We start from the raw sequence: 17,802 nt of genomic DNA, 5'->3' as shown, positions 1-17,802 counted from the left end.
AACCCATTACTCATATTTTACTAAGCAACCAATCTACTTCCTGTTTAGTCACACGCATGCCCAGTGTACGTTAATGTTCACGTGATATCCGTTTTCGAAGGTTGCCGTATGGCTGCAGATCAATCTGAAAACGATGCTGAAACACCCGTGTGGACGGAGATCGTTTATTTGAAAACGCCGTATCCAAATAGAAACTGAGTAGTGTGGATGTACTCTGAAGGAAATGTGTAGGTGTCTCCTGTGTGTAACTGTTGTGGTTTCCACTGTTGCCTCACTCAGAACATTTTCATCCGATTGTCTTCACTAAAACCACTGCATTCAGTAGTAGCTAGACATGGTGCATTCGAGAAATAGCTAGTTTAAAATCAACTAAATCACTCAGAAGGGATTAATTACACTGGGAAGTAGTTCCAGACTCAATAAATGACTGTCAAAGAAATGCAGCACAACCTATAAGCATGATTTCATCAGGTGCAAGTGTTTTTCTGATTTTAGAACACCCACAATAACCACAAACAGATTCACTGTAAGACATTTAATGGTAATTTTTCCACATACCCCTCTATTATACATTTCAGTTTAAGTGCCACGACTCATCAGAGCAACACTGCAGTCTACAAGATTTGATTCAGTGGAGGACTGCGCTACCCTCAAGATCATCCAACATTTGAACATTAGTAGTTTTAGGCTTTTCTATGAACTCATTCATTTAATGCTGCTCATCTTTGCAAAGGGCTTTTATTATGGTTCGGAGAAGAGCATGGTGACACCAAAGTCCTCCTTGTACAGGTCCCACATCCTCGGTTTATGTGGGTTGTCCAGCTCTTCTCTGGGAAGAAACAGCCTGTGGAGGGAATGAAGAGTTCACAGTCAGCACCAACGTCAAAACGGTATAGGAAAACTATCGAGTCAAGAGCTTAAGAAACCATTGCATCAGAGACTTACTTGTTGTCCTCTATGAAAGACGTATTGAACCAGAAGTAGAACGGAACATCTTCGTATCCTTTTGGAAGACCCTAAAGGGAAGGATGAACACAAAGGAGAATCATAGGACACTCGAGCTGAACACCAGCTTTACTTACATGTGTAGTTTGTCGATGTAAATGAAAGCACTCACAGCACTGGACTCAAACATGACTTTCACATCCCCTTCAACCACAGGCCCATTCTGTAGGCTGATGATTGCTTCATTATTGCCCACATCAGGAAATACCTAAAAAAAATAAAAAATATTCACAGGTTCAACAAATAAATATGACCCGATGAGTGCATGTGCTGAGCGTGTGTGACTCACTGTGCAGTTGTCCTGTTTGGCGCACACACACTGAAATACCAGCTCTTTCTTCACAATTATCTTAACCTTGAGATCACTGCCGTCACCTTTACCCACACCTGGGTGAAAGCAAAAAAAAAAAATAAAAGTAGGTATTAACACAGGAACAAAGATATGTAAAGCGTAAAGTTACGTGTTTTTTGCTGGGTTTACCTGCTATGGAGTGGATGCGGATGCTCTTGATCGTGAGGCTTTTAGGTGGAGGCAGCTGTCTGTTGAACTTGGTCTTCATGGTCTCGTAGTAGCCCACGTACCGGCTCTGTGGTTCACACAGTCATCACAGAAAAAAACATTTTCAAACAGAGTCTGTGGTTTTAGAAGGAAAACTCATTAATTTTCTCTTCTGAGAATTCACTCACTGTCTTAAACTGTGAAGATTAATGAGCTTGTAGCTACATGTATGATACATACTGTATGTACATTATATATGGTAAATTATGTTACTGCTAGGGATTGTAGTACCTATTTTGATGATGAAAGTTCCCATGTGTAGAAAAGTGAGTCATCTATTTGTTGCTTTCAGTCATTCATAGTTTAAAAATTCTAGGAGGTGCCAGTCAGGCTTTTTATTCTACACACAGTCCTACAATGGTAAAAGTTCTAGATAAATGCCTCTATTCTATGCATCTTGCTCTAACCTGAGAGGGCGTCTCCACTCCCTGAAACTTGGAGCTCTGACTCTTGTCCGTCCTCCTCTCACCAAAATACTCCAGACTGTCCTGGTGGACAAAACAGAAATGAATATCAGGAAAGGTTTGAAAAGGTTTTGCTGATTCAATAACCCTCGCTTTAACAACTCTCAAACTAAAACAGACGTACCTTTGCACTCTCAAACTGGTCACCGTCAATAAACCAGGTGCACACCATAGTACCTGTGCGACCTGTGAAACAGAGCAGTAGAGGGTAAACTAAGTGTGACATTTAAGCAACTGTACACCAAACTAATGTCTTTGTTCATGTCAAATAATTCACAAAATGACAATGATCTTTGGCCTCACCTTTCCCTCCTTTACAGTGAATAGCAATGATGTTTTTGGGATCAGCAGACATCCACTCCCTCACATTTGCAGTGTATTTCAACATGTCCCTGAGAAAGATACAGTAGCAGACAACAAATTGAGATAAGGTGGCTATTGTACAAGTCGCAATGGTAGTTAGTGATACATCCTGTTTCTGTATGTGTTCAGAATACTTAGTACACATACCTATAATAAGATAAGATAAACTTTATTGACACCACCAATCATAGTGGTTGTGTCTAAAATTTCCATCTAATGCATCAATATCATAACTATAATAACAAAATGCCCTATTGCATATCTGTAATCTAAATTACTTAAGTATAATTACAAAAAAAAAAGGGAGGGGTGGAATAAAAAAAAAACAAAAAAAAAAAAAACAAACACATCACAACAGAAAATGTTACTCACTCCAACGAGGGGACGTTGTGGTCATCAATGAACACCCGTTCAACCTTGTAGTGGAAGAACTGGGGGTCGTAGCCTTTCTCACCTGGAAACAAAACATGAGATTAACTGGCTTTGTGTCGTTCAATGCAGGACATGTGACGAGAGGAGCTGCCAACTTACTGCATAGGTTGTAAACTTTATAGTGGCCTTCATGTTTAGTGTCTAGGAACCTCGCCACCTCCTACACAGAAAGAGAGGAGGAATAGGTTAAGACTCCCGTGGAGGCGTGCGTGTGAATACTTAGAAGTCTATGGGTCTACTTTATGTTGGAAGTTCTTTGTAACAATGGTGCCTATGAATGGATTCATTTTGAAATTGGTGAGTGTAATTAGATTGAAGCTATGTAACCGTGTACCCTGGTTGTGTCAGAATTACCCTGATTGGATTCCTGTAGAATGACTGCTTCCCAGAGGAGGGGAAAGACATGGCGATGACGCGGTCTAAAGAAGCGGGTTAAGATGCAAACAAATGTTCCATTTCTTAAAAAAGGGTGTCATTTTTCTACATGTATTTTTGGCATTACACAGCATGTAACATCTACCTGTGACATAGGTAAGGTCGAGGTCAAAGCCATCCTTTTGATAACGCCGCTTGTTCTCAGAAACCTGAAAAAAAACAACAACAAGTCAACGATCAGGAAGTAATAGACATTTTTCTTCTCTCTTAATGCAAACTCTGTTTCTACACCGTTGCAAAAATCCCTGAAGACTCCAGTGAACTTTACTACATTAGGGGTTCACAGTTTTCTACGCATCCATGGTGACGATCTTACCATCCTCCTGGTGACCTTCTCCAGCTCTTTGCTCTGAGCGGCCAGTCTGAAAACCCTCACCAGGATTATTATTCTCAGGAAACGGAGAAATGTCACCACCCTGATGAAGAATTAATAAAAAAAATGAATCATTAAACAAACATTAACGCCTTAATGGCATAGAGTATAATTTACGTAACATTCTTTTAAGGTACTTAAAAAATACTAATTTTTACTAAACTAAAATATGGCCGATTTTATTCGTAAGGACTGTAGTTTGACGTTAGGCAATATGGTGGACAGATATTACATTAGCATCATCAGTATACCCGAGATGCTAAATATTATTTTTGATGTTCACTGCATTGATTGTATCTCGTTCAGTCTGGGATTAAACCAAATCGTATTTTTCAATGAAACACTACTTGACGTGAAAAGTTTGGATATAAGAATTGTGTATCACAACCTCATAATATAATTAAAAAATAAAAAAGAATCCATTGAAGCATTAGTATTGCCTTTACCTTTGCAACATATTTACAGAAAAAAAAAAAAAAAAAAAAAAAAAAAAAAGAACTTTTTTTGGACTGAAAGGGTCCCCAAATTTTAGTAGCACTATTGTACAGCAGGATTCTTCATCTAGGCTTTTAAAAAATAAAATAGCCCTGCACACCCACACAGGTGTTTTCAATTACCCTGGTGTTTTAGGGTAATTGTTTTCAATTACCCTGCTGTCAGGGAATTACGTGGTGTCCTCAAACTCTTAGGACGGAGGCGTAAATGGTCGCACACCAACAGGTGCAACAAAACCAACAGGAGACTGAGGGAGAAGTTGATTAAGCACAGTTTACACCTGAGAAAAGGTCTAATCAGGCAACATAAGTGAAAACACCTGTGTGGCTGGACTATGAGCATGTGGGTTTATTAAAGCAACAGAACCTCAATTTGAGGATCATTACGAATGAATCTCCAGGTACTAAACATAAACCTTTATACCCAAATCCAAGTATTCCTCCAGACCCCGCAGAGCTTTCAAATTCTTCCATAATTTTATAATTCTTTATTCACCACAATGTCTAACACAAATGTGTGAGCCATTTCTAGTAATAGCTGGGAAAGCAGGTACCTGGGGATGAGGCTGGCTCCTGACAGGTCAGTGAAGGTGTAGATCATGGTGACCACCAGCGTGATTACCACAACACAAGCGTCTACGATGTTCAGCTTGGAGCTGAAGTACACTTTGAACCTATAAAGACACAACATGAGACAATTAACGTGCAAATAATAGTACGTGTCTGAAACTAACATTACTGTAGTAGAAAGTATTTAAATCAGTGATACTCATTATGTTCCCCAAGGAACAGCCCCATACATGCTATACATTTCCTGTGCAGCTTCCTCTTCAGAACTTCCTGTCTAACAGCTAATCACATTTCTGCTGACAGGGGACTCCGGGAATGATTGAGTCACTGTTTTAAACATTTTTTTAAGATTTAGAAGTGGCTACACTCACTCACCCCTCCACGTAGACCCGCACGAGAACGTCAGCGAGAAAGAAGAAGGAGATGGTGAGGGAGACGGCCTCCAAGGCATCTCCAACCTCTCTGCTCTTGGCGGGCAGGGATAAGTCCACAATCACCAGCACAAAGTCCACGAGGATCAGTATCACGCCAAATATACTGGACGAATAGACAGATAAACTTAATAACCATCAAACACTACCAGGCAAGTAATACTCATCATTGGCAATTGTGCTCCAAAAGAGTTCCCAAAGCAGACTTACCGAAATCCAAAGGACATAACAAAAGGTGCTATCTTCTTCCGGATATTGCTGCAAAGGATAAAAGAAAGTTTGCCACTAAATATGCTCCTTCTGAATATAAGTGTTGTACACAAAACTGTAAAAAAAAAAAAAAAACCTTAAACTTACTGATACATTGTGTCTGGGACCACACTTTCATCCTTTCCATCGTCAATCTCAACTTTAGCATCCTCCATCTTTGCAATATTTCTAATAGATAGAGATAGATAAACATGATAACAATCCTCCCAAAATACAGGCCGAAGAAACAACACCACCATCGCCACACTCGCATAAAAAAGCAACAGCAAACATGACATTCCTCACCCATTTACACCTGAATCCGACCCTGGACTGAAATAGACAGAGGACATGATGTGTGAGTCTTCCTTATTGCTGTGGTCTGAGCGTGTAGTTTCTGCGTTTGAAAACAAGAGTGTTGAACGATTATTAAACTTCCTTATTCGACATGTTGCTCCAAAGTCAGTGTAAAACAGAGAGAGACAAAAAAAACGTGTTAGTGCCGTCCTGGTTATAAAATACTGCACCTTTGAAAGAAAGACAAACACTTCAATCAAACTTCTAATCAGCATCCAGGAGTGCATTAGTGCTTCCCAGAACTAATCGAGCAACCAATGTGCTGATTAAGGCACAGCCGATGATGCAAAACATACAAGCAAGACATGTGCAAATTGCTTAAGAAAATGAGGAACCCACAATGCATTATTACCTTTTTAAGAAAAATGAAAAGCACAGGATTTAACCACACAAACCACCCGTTGCAGCTCCTCTGTGCAGAGAGCCCTCCCGCAACTGTTTGTTTATCCGTTTAAACCAAATTACAGCAGTCGCCCAGAAACTAGATACACCCTCGCCGCTTGCTTACCGTTTGGACTGTCATTCGTGAAATGATACGGGAGTTTGTCTTGTGACTTCTCCTTGTGGGGACAAAGGAAGACGGTTCAAAGGTTAACCGGGTAGATTTGTTTTCTCTCTCTCTCCGTCCACTCTTGGTTTTTTTTTTGCAAACGTAGCGGTTTCGGACTTCCTGGAGCTCAGTGAAAAACGCACAGCCCCTTTTTTCTTTTTCCTCGTTACTCTTTACTCATCTTTCCTTCTCAGAACCTCTTTGACACGAAAACTGACCGAGCCTGACCGTAACCGTCCTGTGAGGAGCTTTTCTAAAATAAACCTTAAAAGGGGCTACAGCCTCCCTCCTCTCTGTAACATCTGGTTGTAATTAAACGCGCGTTCAAAGTCTAGCTGCAAACGTATGAAGTTAGAGGTCTGACAAAAAGCATTGCTTTTTATTTGCAAAAACATGTAAATAATTTGCATTTGTGGAAATATATATTTTTTCAGTTTAAAAAAAGTCCAACTTTGGCAAAATTCCAGGGAAATCCTAAATTAAAGGTAAAAGAGACTGCAGTCTGAGATAGAACAATAACCGGTAGGCTACACCAGTATGTAACTGACTCTTTTGCACTTTTAATTGTTCTGTTCAAAACCAGGGTCATGGTGGAACAATACATATTCAAAACAGACAAAAATGACGTGGTAAATAGATGGCCAACGATAAATTCATGTTAATCAAAATTAATTCGATTAAATTACGTTATATATGTATATATATATATCAAGTAATAATTTAAAAAAATATATATATATATATATATATTTCAAATATATATATATATATTTACCACCGACTACAAACAATAGGGGAGCCATATCTACTGCCTACCCAGGCAGTGAATTGAAGAACTATTCGCTTTTCTTTGTTCTTGGTTGCTGAACCCTGTGTTTTTTTTATATCTCCTTTTTGCATGTGATTATTGTCCTAATGCTTTTTTTCTTAACATGTAGCGTATGTATGGGCGATTTTTGAAAGCTTGTTCAACACATGTTCAACTGAACCCACTGTATAAGGGTCACATTGATTTCTGTTTAATGAAGACAATATGTCCTTAGGGAGTAATCTGGCAGAACATGGATGTATATATATATATATATGCACATTTTTAGAATGATTTTATTTATCAAATTTTGAAAGGAAAGAAAATATGAAAAATACAAAGGGCAGCACTTCTGCTATTTAAGAAATGGAGTCCTCTCAACACATTCTGTCCATGTGGACATTTGCAGGTCTGGGATCAGCTACTCTTCCCAAATATTGTTGATGGAGAAGGTAACTGGCTGGAGTTCATGGTTTGGCAAGGTTGGTCGAGTCTGGATCCTCTAATGTGGACCATGCAGAACCGGCCCAGCCTATAAATAATATACTGACATGTTTTTCAGAGGAAAAGAACACTGAACCCAGAGCAAACAAGGGAAGACTTCGTGAAATGAAGGTAGGCTTGTGCTGCAGATACTTTGAAGAAAGTTTGAAGAATTGTAGTATTTGTTGTATCTTATTGTGTTTAAAATTTCAGACTGATATAGCAGCAAACGACTTTTTCCTAAAAGTCATGGCAGTGCTGCTGTTGTTGGCTCTGGTGTGCCCAACCTTGGCCTCTTCTACACCGTTGTCAGTATGTAGCTTATCCTATACTCGTTAAGGGCTTCAGCATCTTTATTTTTGTATTGACATAGAAAATGGACAACATTTGGTTCAAAAAGCATAAATTGCAGGCAGGGCTGTAAAATAACTATCATTCCTAGAAAGTCCAGAGAGTCAATAAAAGTGTGTTTCATAGATGTCTGCTGTAGGTGCGGCCCTATGCTTTTGCTGGCCCCTCTAGTATTAAAACAAGGGTAGAAATGTCATGTTTAACTTGAAATCAGTTTTCCTCATTAAAGGCAGTGGAATCGTGCGGGCCAGAGGTGGCAGCTCTCAAGCGCAGCATAAGGAAACTGGAGAATAAACTCTTGATCGGGAATTGGCAGGTTGAGCACTTGCAGATGCACAAATACATCCGGCCATTTCAACCTGCTTCGGCTAATACTAAACCTGAAACTGACACAGTCACTGTTGTGAACCACAACAGCAGTGGGGCATTAGACAGCTCTGATATGACACAGATTAAACCACTTCCACCTGGAGGCAGTTTGATTGTCTATGACAAAGGTAAGCAAAGCTCATATAAGTGTTTGGGTTTATTTTAAGTAAGAGTTTGGAACATCCAATATACATAGCCTACATTTCATGAAATAATGATATATGTTCATAATATGCAACATGAAGTAAGTGTATTATGAGATACAATGGTGAGGATGATAATCAGCTATCTTTAAAGCCTTTTCAATGCTTTCTTTCTAGACTGCTCTGAGCTGTTTGACAGACTGAGACCACCAAGCGGTTACTACCGCATCAGACCCAAATTACACCAGGAACCTTTTTTGGCCTACTGTGACATGGAGGATGGAGCAGGCTGGACGGTGTTTCAGAGACGTCGGCATGGAAAAGTTGACTTCAACAGGTATTTAAAGCAAAGAAACTAGCCTACGTACAGCATATGGGGATATTATATATCTCAAAATCCTTGCAAACAGTGCAGGTGTTGTGTAGGTGAATTTCCACAGTTGTTGTGAGGTCATATATATCTGCCTAATTCTCATTCTAGAGACTGGGTAGACTACAGAGATGGCTTTGGTGACTTCAAACTGTGGAATGATGAGTTTTGGTTGGGGAATGAGCACATGTATTCCCTACTCTCAGAAGGTCAGAAATTATTTAACTCCCAGAATCTATTTTTACAAGCAGTATTTTATTTTGAAATATTTTTTTCTGTAATGTTCTGCCTGGTTTGCTGTTTTTTTTTCTTCTCATTTCTTGCCTGTATTTCTTTGCCCTGAAGGTAAGAACCTGGTGAAGATAGATCTAATGGACTGGGATGGACAGAGAAGTTATGCATTTTATGAGAACTTCAAGATCTCCGATGAGGCCGTAAGATAAACCGTTTTACAGTTCTGTTGGTCTCAGAAGTAACTGTGATTCCCAACAAACATCCCTTCCCTTCATGCCTATTCCAGGATAAGTATCGTCTCCAGTATGGGCCGTATAGTGGGAAAGCTGGAGATGCTCTGACTGGTGGTGGGGGGATGGTGGAGCAGTGGTCTGCTTGCCTCAGCGGGATGCAGTTCAGCACCAGAGATCAGGTTAGTCATCTATCCCCTTTTACCAATATATCATGTCATAATGACAATGGATATAATTACTGTGATAACAGTGATGATGGTCATCAACAGGACAATGACCGCTACCTTCAGGGCAGCTGTGCTGAGGAGAATAAGGCAGGTTGGTGGTTCAACAGGTGAGACTTTTTAAATAAAACCTAGTGTGTATCACTATTGCTCTGTGCGCTATCTTCCTTCTGCTTGCATTTTGCACAAGCATGACCACATTTCTGAAAATACAGTTTGAGTTTCTGTACTGAGTTTAGTTCTGCCTGTTTTTTTTTCAAACAGTTTGAAACACTACATATACATGAAGATATGTAGTGAATTTCTTCATTTTGTCTTCAGGGAAATGTAGCATCCTTGACATTGTGTACTTACCTTTTATCTGTAGATGTCATGCAGCCAACCTAAATGGGAAGTTCTACCGCAAAGGGAAGTACAAGGGCCTGCATGACGATGGGGTGGTGTGGGGGACCTGGAAAGGCCTTTGGTATTCCCTCAGACACACCACCATGAAGGTGCGGCCTCTGGTTTTCTTGGACGTCGCAGGCAGTGGAGCAGGGGAAATGTAAAAATGACTTGGTTTCATATTCCCCTGTGTGATTCAGAATGAAAAAAAAACGAGGGCAAAGACTGATGTTGTGTTTAATTTCTTTCTATTTGAACTTCAACCATTGTTCAGTCATTTGAAACCATAATCAAATGTTGACAGTACAGTATCTTCTATTTTCCACTAAGCAATGCTTTCTATGAAGTGTATAAAATTACTCAAACAATAAAACAAACGGCAACTCAGCCACAATGCCTCACTGATGTTAATTTTTGACTGTCCTCAAACACAGTTACAACTGCATACTGCTGTTCTGACTTCTGAAAAATTGTTGACGTTGCTTATGTCACATAGAACAATGTCACTTCAGAGTGAGAGTGACTTTCACAACAGCACAATGTTATACAGTGGGACTTCACAGCATGATAAAATAAGCACATTCAGCAATGTAGAACAAGAAGACTAACCTGTCTTCTGTGCTGTTTTGAATGCTGTCATTGGAAGGGCACATATGACTTATTGTGGTGAATACTGTACCAGTAGTTGATACATTAAGAAACACTCTGAAGATAGTATATGTTAAATTATAATGCATATCCAATTTAAAAAATTAAATAATTCCAATAAAAAAAAATTTAATGGAAAAACGTTTTTTTGAAATAGAAACTTAAATAGCTTTTCAAAAAATAAAATTAGATGTTTTTCTCTCTCCCTTATATATAAGCAAACTTCCAAAATCTCAAACATACAATACAATCTTCACTGATATGTGTGTCTGTGTTAGGATCAAGTCACAGATATGGCAGAGAGGATGACGCTAAATTCCTCCCTGGTGCAGTACTACAAACATCTAGTCCTCTTCGCCTACATATGCTGAGGACAGATCTAGGTCCAACATCCTCTGCTCTGCCTCACTCAGCCTGTAGGGCGAGCCGCCACTGCTGCTGTAGCCTCCAGACATTGGCAGAGAGTGGCAGCGGCCTTTCCTCTGCTCCGAGGGCGATACACTAAAGGTGGAGCTGCGCTGCCGCCCCTTGACCCCAGAGTACGACTGAGCCTCCTTCAATTTCCGGGCCAGGATGTTCCTCTGGATAGGCGATGGGCCACGACGGTTCCAGTTCTGCTCAGCACGCTCTGCGCGATCCACACTCAGGCTGACGGGCCCCGTGGCTGGACCCCCGATCCCCGAGATTCCCTCTCCGCCTCCCGCCTCACCACTCCTTTGCCTGTCCTGAGCGCCACCGACTTCTGCTTTGGCATGTTTCTCAGCTGCTGAAATGCTGTTTGTGTTGGTTCCTGTGTGTTTGAGCTCATTGCTGTGAGAAGGAGCAGCTGTCTCTATCCAGGGCTTCCTCTGCTCATTTCTCTTGGGTCTGGATTTAGCCCACTCTGGGGCCCCGTGCTCTGGAATGGGGTAAGAGCTGTACGGCTGCCTCTCCCATCCTCCTTTATTCCAACAACTTCCTTCAGGAAGGGTCCGAGATCCAACCTGAAAAGGACAATGTATAATCTCTGTTAATTAAGAAAATATGATCTACAATACATATATATGAACACATAAATAAAGCTGGATAGTTGACCTGGGTCATGCTCCTTTCTCTGAACTGTCTGGAGTGTACAGAGGATAGAGGTTGGGGTTTGGTGTCGTTAAAACTGGAGGTCCGGCGGAAATTTGGATTCTTATTAAAGGAATTTCTCATTCCTGCTTCTTCTCCTCCTCCTCTTCCTCTGAGACCAACTAACCCACTCCTCTCTACCATCTCCACCCAGTCAGCAGTGCGGTCACGCCATTTTGAGCTGCCCCCACTTGCATGAGCAGAGGGACCTAAGACGAGTTCCACTCTGGGACTCAGTCTGTCCGGCGGGACCCTAGAAGTCTGCGATGGCAGCTCAGAAAAGCGAGTTGCAACCCGAAAATGATTGTGGTTAGCGTCGTCCTGGAGGCCCACGGGGAGTATGGGATGAGTCAATCCACTTGGCGTAGGAATGGGGGAGTTTGTGGGTGAAGCAGATGTCCCTAACACGGTGTCATGGACAGGGCTGGAAGAGACATGGTACAGCTGTGTTGCCTCTTTTAACCCTTTCTTCTTCATTGCTTTCAACTGCTGCTGAGCCAAATGGTACCTAGAGAGACAATATTGTTATTTCTAAGACTGGGGGAGTGACAAAAGGTTTGACGATAATGTTCGCCAGTGATGAAAGTAAAGAATATTCTAAACATACCCAAATATTGGTGGCAGCACCTTCTGACCTGTGGGTGACAGCCTTTCTTGTTCCTGTGAGAGAGGTACCACCAGGGTCTGTGAGAGAGGCTGACTGCTCAGGGAAGGCCTGTCTATCTGGGCTACACCCACACCCGTGCCCCCCGGTTGGCCGTGGCCGTCAGACAGGCTGGGCCTCTGGAGGCTGTGGCCACAAATGGACGCCTCGTCGGAGAGCTTGCGTCCCCCAGGGGAATGCATGGAGCCTCTGCGGACAGAGCTGCACTGAGGGGTCTTGCAAAGCTTTCTCCACAAAGTCACCAGAACAGTAGCCAGAATCACAGCCAGGCAGAGGGAGATACCGACCACCACCACCATGTTACCACCCAGGGGGGCAACTCCGACAGCCACGGGGGGGAGGGATGGAGAAGGAGCGGGCACCACTGGGAACAAGAAAAGGGAGACAGTTATGTAAATGGTATGCTCCAAAAGCACATCTATTTTTTTTTTTTTTTGACGAGGAGAAAGATGACGAAATTTGAGAAAGTGAAAATCAAGGGACAGAGAGAGTGAGGGATGAAAAGACTGACCAACACAGGCCTCCAGCGAGCAGAGGGACTGTTCCTTCACCATGCCAGTGCACTGCATCCCTCCCGCACCTGAGGGCAGCAAACACTCACGCACTCGTTCCCTCACCCCCTCTCCGCAGCTCACACTGCACACACTCCACGGCAGCCACGGGCCCCTTGACTCTGCAAAAAAAACAGATTGGCAAAAAAGTTTTAATTGCAGATAAATTAGTAAGTGTGCAAGCCTTAATTATGTGCTGTTAATGTGAATGTCGTGCAATGCTGGGATCATTTTGAGGGAATAAAAAGCCAGTAGAAATATAGCAAATACATGGAGCTGAAAAAGACGCAACCATCATATCACATGACATCGACCAGTTAATGCTTCATCCCCAAAATAGACAAAGCGAGGACACACAGCGACAAAAGCATCTGACTATATTTAGAATGTGACAATTCAACGGTTTATTATCTAATTGGTAAATGGCCTTAAAGTTAGTGCTGCCTAATGTGTATATATATTTGCTGGTGTTGAACATTATAATTTCTTATAAATGACTCAGTTGTGTATCTGCACACTGAATAACAGAATGATGAGTTATGTGCTGAGGCTGACACTTCAGTGTGATGTGACATTATGCACTGTGGTATTAGTTACACTGGGATGCATGGGAATGTACAAGAATAAAAATAGTGGCACGGCCCGTCAGCTGTAGTTTACGATGCCTATTTTCTGCATTGTGGTGATATGCTTTGTTGGCACTGATTTCATGTTTTTTTTATATTATGATGTTCCGTTTGCACACTGCATTTTCACAACATAATAATAAACGATTTCAACATAGCTCTACATCTGAACACACAGATATTGTGTGATCTTGTTATGCTGTTGAGACGGATTAGGTCACCCTCCACCTCGAAAAACTAAAAAAAGACTATTTCAGTCATGCCTTAAAATAGTCTTTATGTTTGCTTCTAAAAGTTTGAAAAACAATCTTATGAGGCTGTCATCTTATTTTTTCATAATGCAATGTTCAATCTCAACAGGATGTTGCTATTTATAGATATTAAATGACAGTGTGACAGTGAGCAAGCAGACACAACATCAGGACCCAGAAACCAAAGCAGCTAAATGGAATTAAGCCATCATTCATTTTCCTTTTCACACCTGTGTTTTTCTTACTTTGGCCGGTCAAACATGTCATCTATGAAAAAGGCCCTTTGCCTACTCCTTAATGGTGCCATCCCTTAACTAATGACTGAGAGAAAAGTAACTCCTTCCCTCCAGGTTTTAAGAAAATCACAGTGTAAATGTATTCTTGGCAGGTGCCAAATGTGCATCTGTCGATCTATTACATCTCACCTGCACTCCTGTGAACCACCAAACAGGTCTGTGCAGGGCTCGGGGAGCGACTGAAGTTGAAAACAAAGCGAAAGCAGTACTTGTTCCTTCCAGTGTAAAACACAGAGCAGTTGAATTCTGTCTCGTTCTCTCCCTGGGTCAGCCAGTTGAAAGCCAACAGAGGTGAAGGGGGCTCCTCTGCTCCAAACCCCACCAGTGCTGTTTCACCTGCCTCCATCCCCGAGGAACCCGCAATCCCTCTCCCAACACCTGCATCCTTATACAGCAATACTTTCCCATTGATGTGAGCACAAGGTGGGGTTATCAGTTTAACAGTCATAGTCCCTTCACAACCACTCCTGTAAGCGTTGGTATTTTCCACCAGCAGCTTATAGGAGAAGATGCGGGACAGGTAGAGCGGTCCAGAGCTCTTCACATCCTGTGTTGCGTGAGGAGATCGTAAAGCCACTTGTATGAAGTCTCTCTCTGTGAAGGGGAAGGCGCAGGACAGCTCAACACTCTGGGAACGGAGGGGTTTGATTGGGTGTCGCGTGCGGGCTTGGACCTTGTCGATGCTGATTCGCCCTATCTGGTTGTACTCCATGTAGCTGACTTCTAAGAAGAGAGCCGAGTCGGTGCCGCTGGAGCAAGCCTGAAAGTGTTCATTGGTGGATATCCCAACCTGGAGAGAGAGAGAGAGAAGAAGAGACGTATGGATCAATCTGGTCCTCATTAAACCTTAGTGTTTAAAGTTTGAGATCTTGTTTGTCTTGCCTGAAATGATCCTGAGTGGTTACCGGCCCTGTCCACAGCGATGTGAAAGGTGGGCCACTGCACCTGCAGTTCTGAACTCCACCACCAGGTAGTGCTCTCCGCGCTACTGCCGTGTGTGCCATTAGCACGAGAAACAGCAGTGATGCTGGTCTGCCTCAGCAGGAACCGGAAAGTTCCTGCATACAGGAAGCAAGAACAGTTGAACTCCACCCTACTGGCCGATTGGATGTTGGGGATAGTCCTGGTCAGAAGGGTGGTGTTGGTTTCCGTGTTGACCAGCGAAAGGCTCGTGTTGCGGATGGTGCTGCTGTTGGATTTTGTGCTGAAGTCCACAAATACACTGGCGTTGCTGAGGGCAACGTGGAAGGAGGGCCAGATATTGAGCCCTGCCAAAGCTACAGGGAAGGATGAAAAGGAGTCACATAAAGCAAAGAGACCATTTCACCTATTGTTCATGCATCGTGCACAACAATCTGCTGCATTTTTTACATCTGCTTTTTTTTTGTCTTTGTTTGTCTTGATGTGACTTTGCAAAGCTGACTGCTACTGTGGCCATAGAGGTGTGTTTGTGACTCAGTTTTCTGCAGTGAGTCATTAACATGTTCTATAATTGATACAAATATCTGTTTAGGTGGACAATATGTTAAGTTGTAATGTTTGGGCTGTATGGTAGTAAAATGGGAACATTTCTAGTTGACACACATTTTAGAAATCAATCTGGGAGAAATATGCTATGTGTCACTTTTGACAACATAATAAGTGTGCATCATGATTTATGATACCAAAATCCCATGCACAGTTATCTAACAACAAATGATGTACAGGCCTATTGACATACGGTATTTCCCATGTCCAGGTGACATCCAGTTAAATTGCAATAGGCCTATCAGCATCCAGAGAAAAAGTCAAAATGTTGCCGCACAGTTGCACATTATTTTAAGAGCTATTGTGTCGTGTTGTGTGTAAATCCTGTTGTGAAAACCTCACATCCTCACAAAGCACAGAGGGTGTGGGAAGAGGAAGAGGCTGACCCGACATTACACCCTTCGTTCCTCTGCCTTTTTTTTCCTCCAGGGTGGTAGAGCACATTTAAGTTAACATGTGTTTGCTTGATCAAGTGAATAAAAAAAAAATCAATGATCCTGCCAGCCTTTTCAAACATGCAGTCGTGTTAGATTGTTGTTTGGGGAGACTCACCACATCCCATGAGTGCCAGCAGAAAGGGCAGCAGTGAGACAGCCTGTGGCATCCCGATGTCCGTGCCTCGGTTTTCTCCTTCAGCACATGACCGTCCTCTTCCACCATCCCTGACCTCTACAAATCAGAGGCAAATCACAAAGTGAACAAAAACCTAACAATCTACAAGAAGGCAGCAGGCAACAACCAATAGTGGTTGTGGGCATCATCAGACAGAATGAGGCTTGGAAGATGCAGTGCACTGATCTGAGGTAAAACAGGAAGGCTGGAACATAAAGCTCTGACCATGAGTTTTTTTTGGGATTAACAGTGGAGACTCTTCCTTCCATCAGCAGACAAGCAGTCCATAACAAATATTTATGAAGGAGAGCCCAATCCTTGTTTGGTTGCTTTTAAAGTTTTCACTTGTTTCTCTGCTGTGTCTTTAGACAAACAAGAGACGTTCTGAGAAACAATTGTTCTGGCACCAGGCTGCTGCCTGTATTTCACACTCCCATTCAAATCGTCAAATTGGGTTTGCTTTGCACATGCATGGACCATAGACTGTATATAATAAGCATAGACTAAACAGGTTGCATTTACTTAAATTAGTACATTATGCTACTTGAACGCATCGTGGCTGGGTCAAAAGGTTTGCCTAATATTTATTCTCAGGTGAAGAGTTTAATAGTAATCTCCTTTATACTTATCTCAAATGTATCTGCCACCAGGAAGGCTGAATATATATGTTATTTATTTTCAAAATATTATAAATAATACATGTTAAATATAATTTAACTGCGGATATGATTCTAAACCTGGGTTTTAACATAGGCTAGTGCTTAGACCTAAAGTTTAACATCTCGGGCACACAGCGTTCATAACCCTCATTGCTTTTAGCTGGAAAGTAGAGCTTTTGTACTCACATTTGTTGTCGACTCAGCACAGCATAATTCACCTCCAATTTTCCAACACAGCAAATGACAACAACAGTCCCTCCACGTGCTGGTAAAACTTGTTTTTTTTCGACTAATAATCTACTAATAATCACATGTCAGCGGGACCAGCGTCAAAGACCCAACTGAGTTCTCAAAAGGCGCGCGCCGGTGTTCAGAGCGCGTGAGAGATCCGCTCACAGTCACTTCACGGTCAGCAGCAGGGCGGATTGAATATTATCCGCAACCGACTGTCTGTTTCTTCCTAGAAACGTAAGGCACAGTAAAGACAACGTAGGCGACTGTGCAGCGGTGAACAAACCAATAAGCTATTTTATTTCAGAAAGAAATTCAGAGGTAAATATGAATGAAAAACATTTTTTTATCCAACAATCACCTTTTAATAAGATGCGTGACCCGTTTCTCATATTTACTTTTTAATTGTTTTCACAGGAACATTATGCAAAATTAAGCTAAACTATTCACTAGCTTGGAAGTGGTTCTTACTATTGTGTTCTGAACTTCTGTGATCAAATTGTTAGATATCAATTTCCAAAATATTGGTTCTCAAGTAGCACATGGAAAAACCCATGAAGCATGTTCACAATCAGGTTAATTTATACAAGAGGATTTTTGTTACAGGAAGGGCCAAAAGCACAAATGAAACACCCTTTCCTCTCCTGGCAGTTTACAAATTGCATTATACTGTATGAAAGAAATAAAGATATTGTTGTTATAAAGATATTGTTGGCAGCTGGGTCATCAGAAAAACTGAGGAAAGT

At 41.7% G+C, this 17,802-nt stretch overlaps 3 protein-coding genes across 6 annotated transcripts; 1 reads left to right on the top strand and 2 right to left on the bottom strand.

Moving 5' to 3' along the window:
- Nucleotides 1-54: 54 nt before the first annotated feature.
- On the bottom strand, nt 55-6,597 carry tpte (transmembrane phosphatase with tensin homology). Of its 3 annotated transcripts, none has more exons than XM_031872742.1 (19): nt 6,241-6,597; nt 5,682-5,772; nt 5,484-5,564; nt 5,337-5,384; nt 5,071-5,232; nt 4,680-4,799; nt 3,575-3,674; nt 3,344-3,407; nt 3,178-3,242; nt 2,923-2,983; nt 2,764-2,845; nt 2,332-2,420; nt 2,153-2,214; nt 1,972-2,052; nt 1,487-1,592; nt 1,295-1,392; nt 1,118-1,213; nt 946-1,016; nt 55-844 (listed from the first exon to the last, which is right to left on the bottom strand). In XM_031872742.1, the coding sequence occupies exons 2-19, from the start codon at nt 5,726-5,728 to the stop codon at nt 742-744; spliced, it is 1,536 nt and encodes a 511-aa protein (XP_031728602.1). In that variant the 5' UTR covers nt 5,729-5,772; nt 6,241-6,597; the 3' UTR covers nt 55-741. The 3 variants fall into 3 exon arrangements, with proteins under 3 accessions (XP_031728602.1, XP_031728603.1, XP_031728601.1); XM_031872743.1 differs by lacking the exon at nt 6,241-6,597 and adding an exon at nt 6,085-6,228; XM_031872741.1 differs by lacking the exon at nt 6,241-6,597 and having other exon boundaries at nt 5,682-6,072.
- A 917-nt stretch (nt 6,598-7,514) lies between these two features.
- fgl1b (fibrinogen like 1B) lies at nt 7,515-10,045 on the top strand. The gene is made up of 10 exons (XM_031872733.1): nt 7,515-7,572; nt 7,653-7,705; nt 7,787-7,885; nt 8,154-8,421; nt 8,614-8,773; nt 8,918-9,015; nt 9,152-9,240; nt 9,327-9,452; nt 9,543-9,607; nt 9,865-10,045. The coding sequence occupies exons 1-10, from the start codon at nt 7,560-7,562 to the stop codon at nt 10,043-10,045; spliced, it is 1,152 nt and encodes a 383-aa protein (XP_031728593.1). The 5' UTR covers nt 7,515-7,559.
- A 67-nt stretch (nt 10,046-10,112) lies between these two features.
- thsd1 (thrombospondin, type I, domain containing 1) lies at nt 10,113-17,205 on the bottom strand. 2 transcript variants are annotated; one of them, XM_031872533.1, is made up of 8 exons: nt 17,012-17,205; nt 16,107-16,223; nt 14,910-15,304; nt 14,157-14,817; nt 12,815-12,976; nt 12,247-12,667; nt 11,604-12,147; nt 10,113-11,512 (listed from the first exon to the last, which is right to left on the bottom strand). In XM_031872533.1, the coding sequence occupies exons 2-8, from the start codon at nt 16,156-16,158 to the stop codon at nt 10,874-10,876; spliced, it is 2,874 nt and encodes a 957-aa protein (XP_031728393.1). In that variant the 5' UTR covers nt 16,159-16,223; nt 17,012-17,205; the 3' UTR covers nt 10,113-10,873. The 2 variants fall into 2 exon arrangements, with proteins under 2 accessions (XP_031728393.1, XP_031728394.1); XM_031872534.1 differs by lacking the exon at nt 17,012-17,205 and having other exon boundaries at nt 16,107-16,837.
- Between the last annotated feature and the right edge of the window lie 597 nt (nt 17,206-17,802).

Source organism: Anarrhichthys ocellatus, unplaced genomic scaffold (genome assembly GCF_004355925.1).
Source record: "Anarrhichthys ocellatus isolate YVR2014 unplaced genomic scaffold, GSC_Weel_1.0 scaffold65, whole genome shotgun sequence".
Lineage (NCBI taxonomy): Eukaryota > Metazoa > Chordata > Actinopteri > Perciformes > Anarhichadidae > Anarrhichthys > Anarrhichthys ocellatus.
Note: the sequence above shows the minus strand (reverse complement) of the source record. Positions and strands in the feature narration are given on the sequence as shown.

Coding starts and splice junctions, on each gene's coding strand:
- tpte (XM_031872741.1), bottom strand. CDS start 5,959: ATGCACTCCTGGATGCTGATTAGAAGTTTGATTGAAGTGTTTGTCTTT. Junction 3,408..3,574: donor AGAAGGTCACCAGGAGGATG/GTAAGATCGTCA, acceptor GTTTTTTTTCAG/GTTTCTGAGAACAAGCGGCG. Junction 2,215..2,331: donor TCACTGTAAAGGAGGGAAAG/GTGAGGCCAAAG, acceptor TCTGTTTCACAG/GTCGCACAGGTACTATGGTG.
- fgl1b (XM_031872733.1), top strand. Junction 8,422..8,613: donor TTTGATTGTCTATGACAAAG/GTAAGCAAAGCT, acceptor CTTTCTTTCTAG/ACTGCTCTGAGCTGTTTGAC. Junction 9,016..9,151: donor GTATTCCCTACTCTCAGAAG/GTCAGAAATTAT, acceptor TTTGCCCTGAAG/GTAAGAACCTGGTGAAGATA.
- thsd1 (XM_031872533.1), bottom strand. CDS start 16,158: ATGCCACAGGCTGTCTCACTGCTGCCCTTTCTGCTGGCACTCATGGGA. Junction 14,818..14,909: donor ACCACTCAGGATCATTTCAG/GCAAGACAAACA, acceptor CTCTCTCTCCAG/GTTGGGATATCCACCAATGA. Junction 12,148..12,246: donor GTGCTGCCACCAATATTTGG/GTATGTTTAGAA, acceptor TTGTCTCTCTAG/GTACCATTTGGCTCAGCAGC.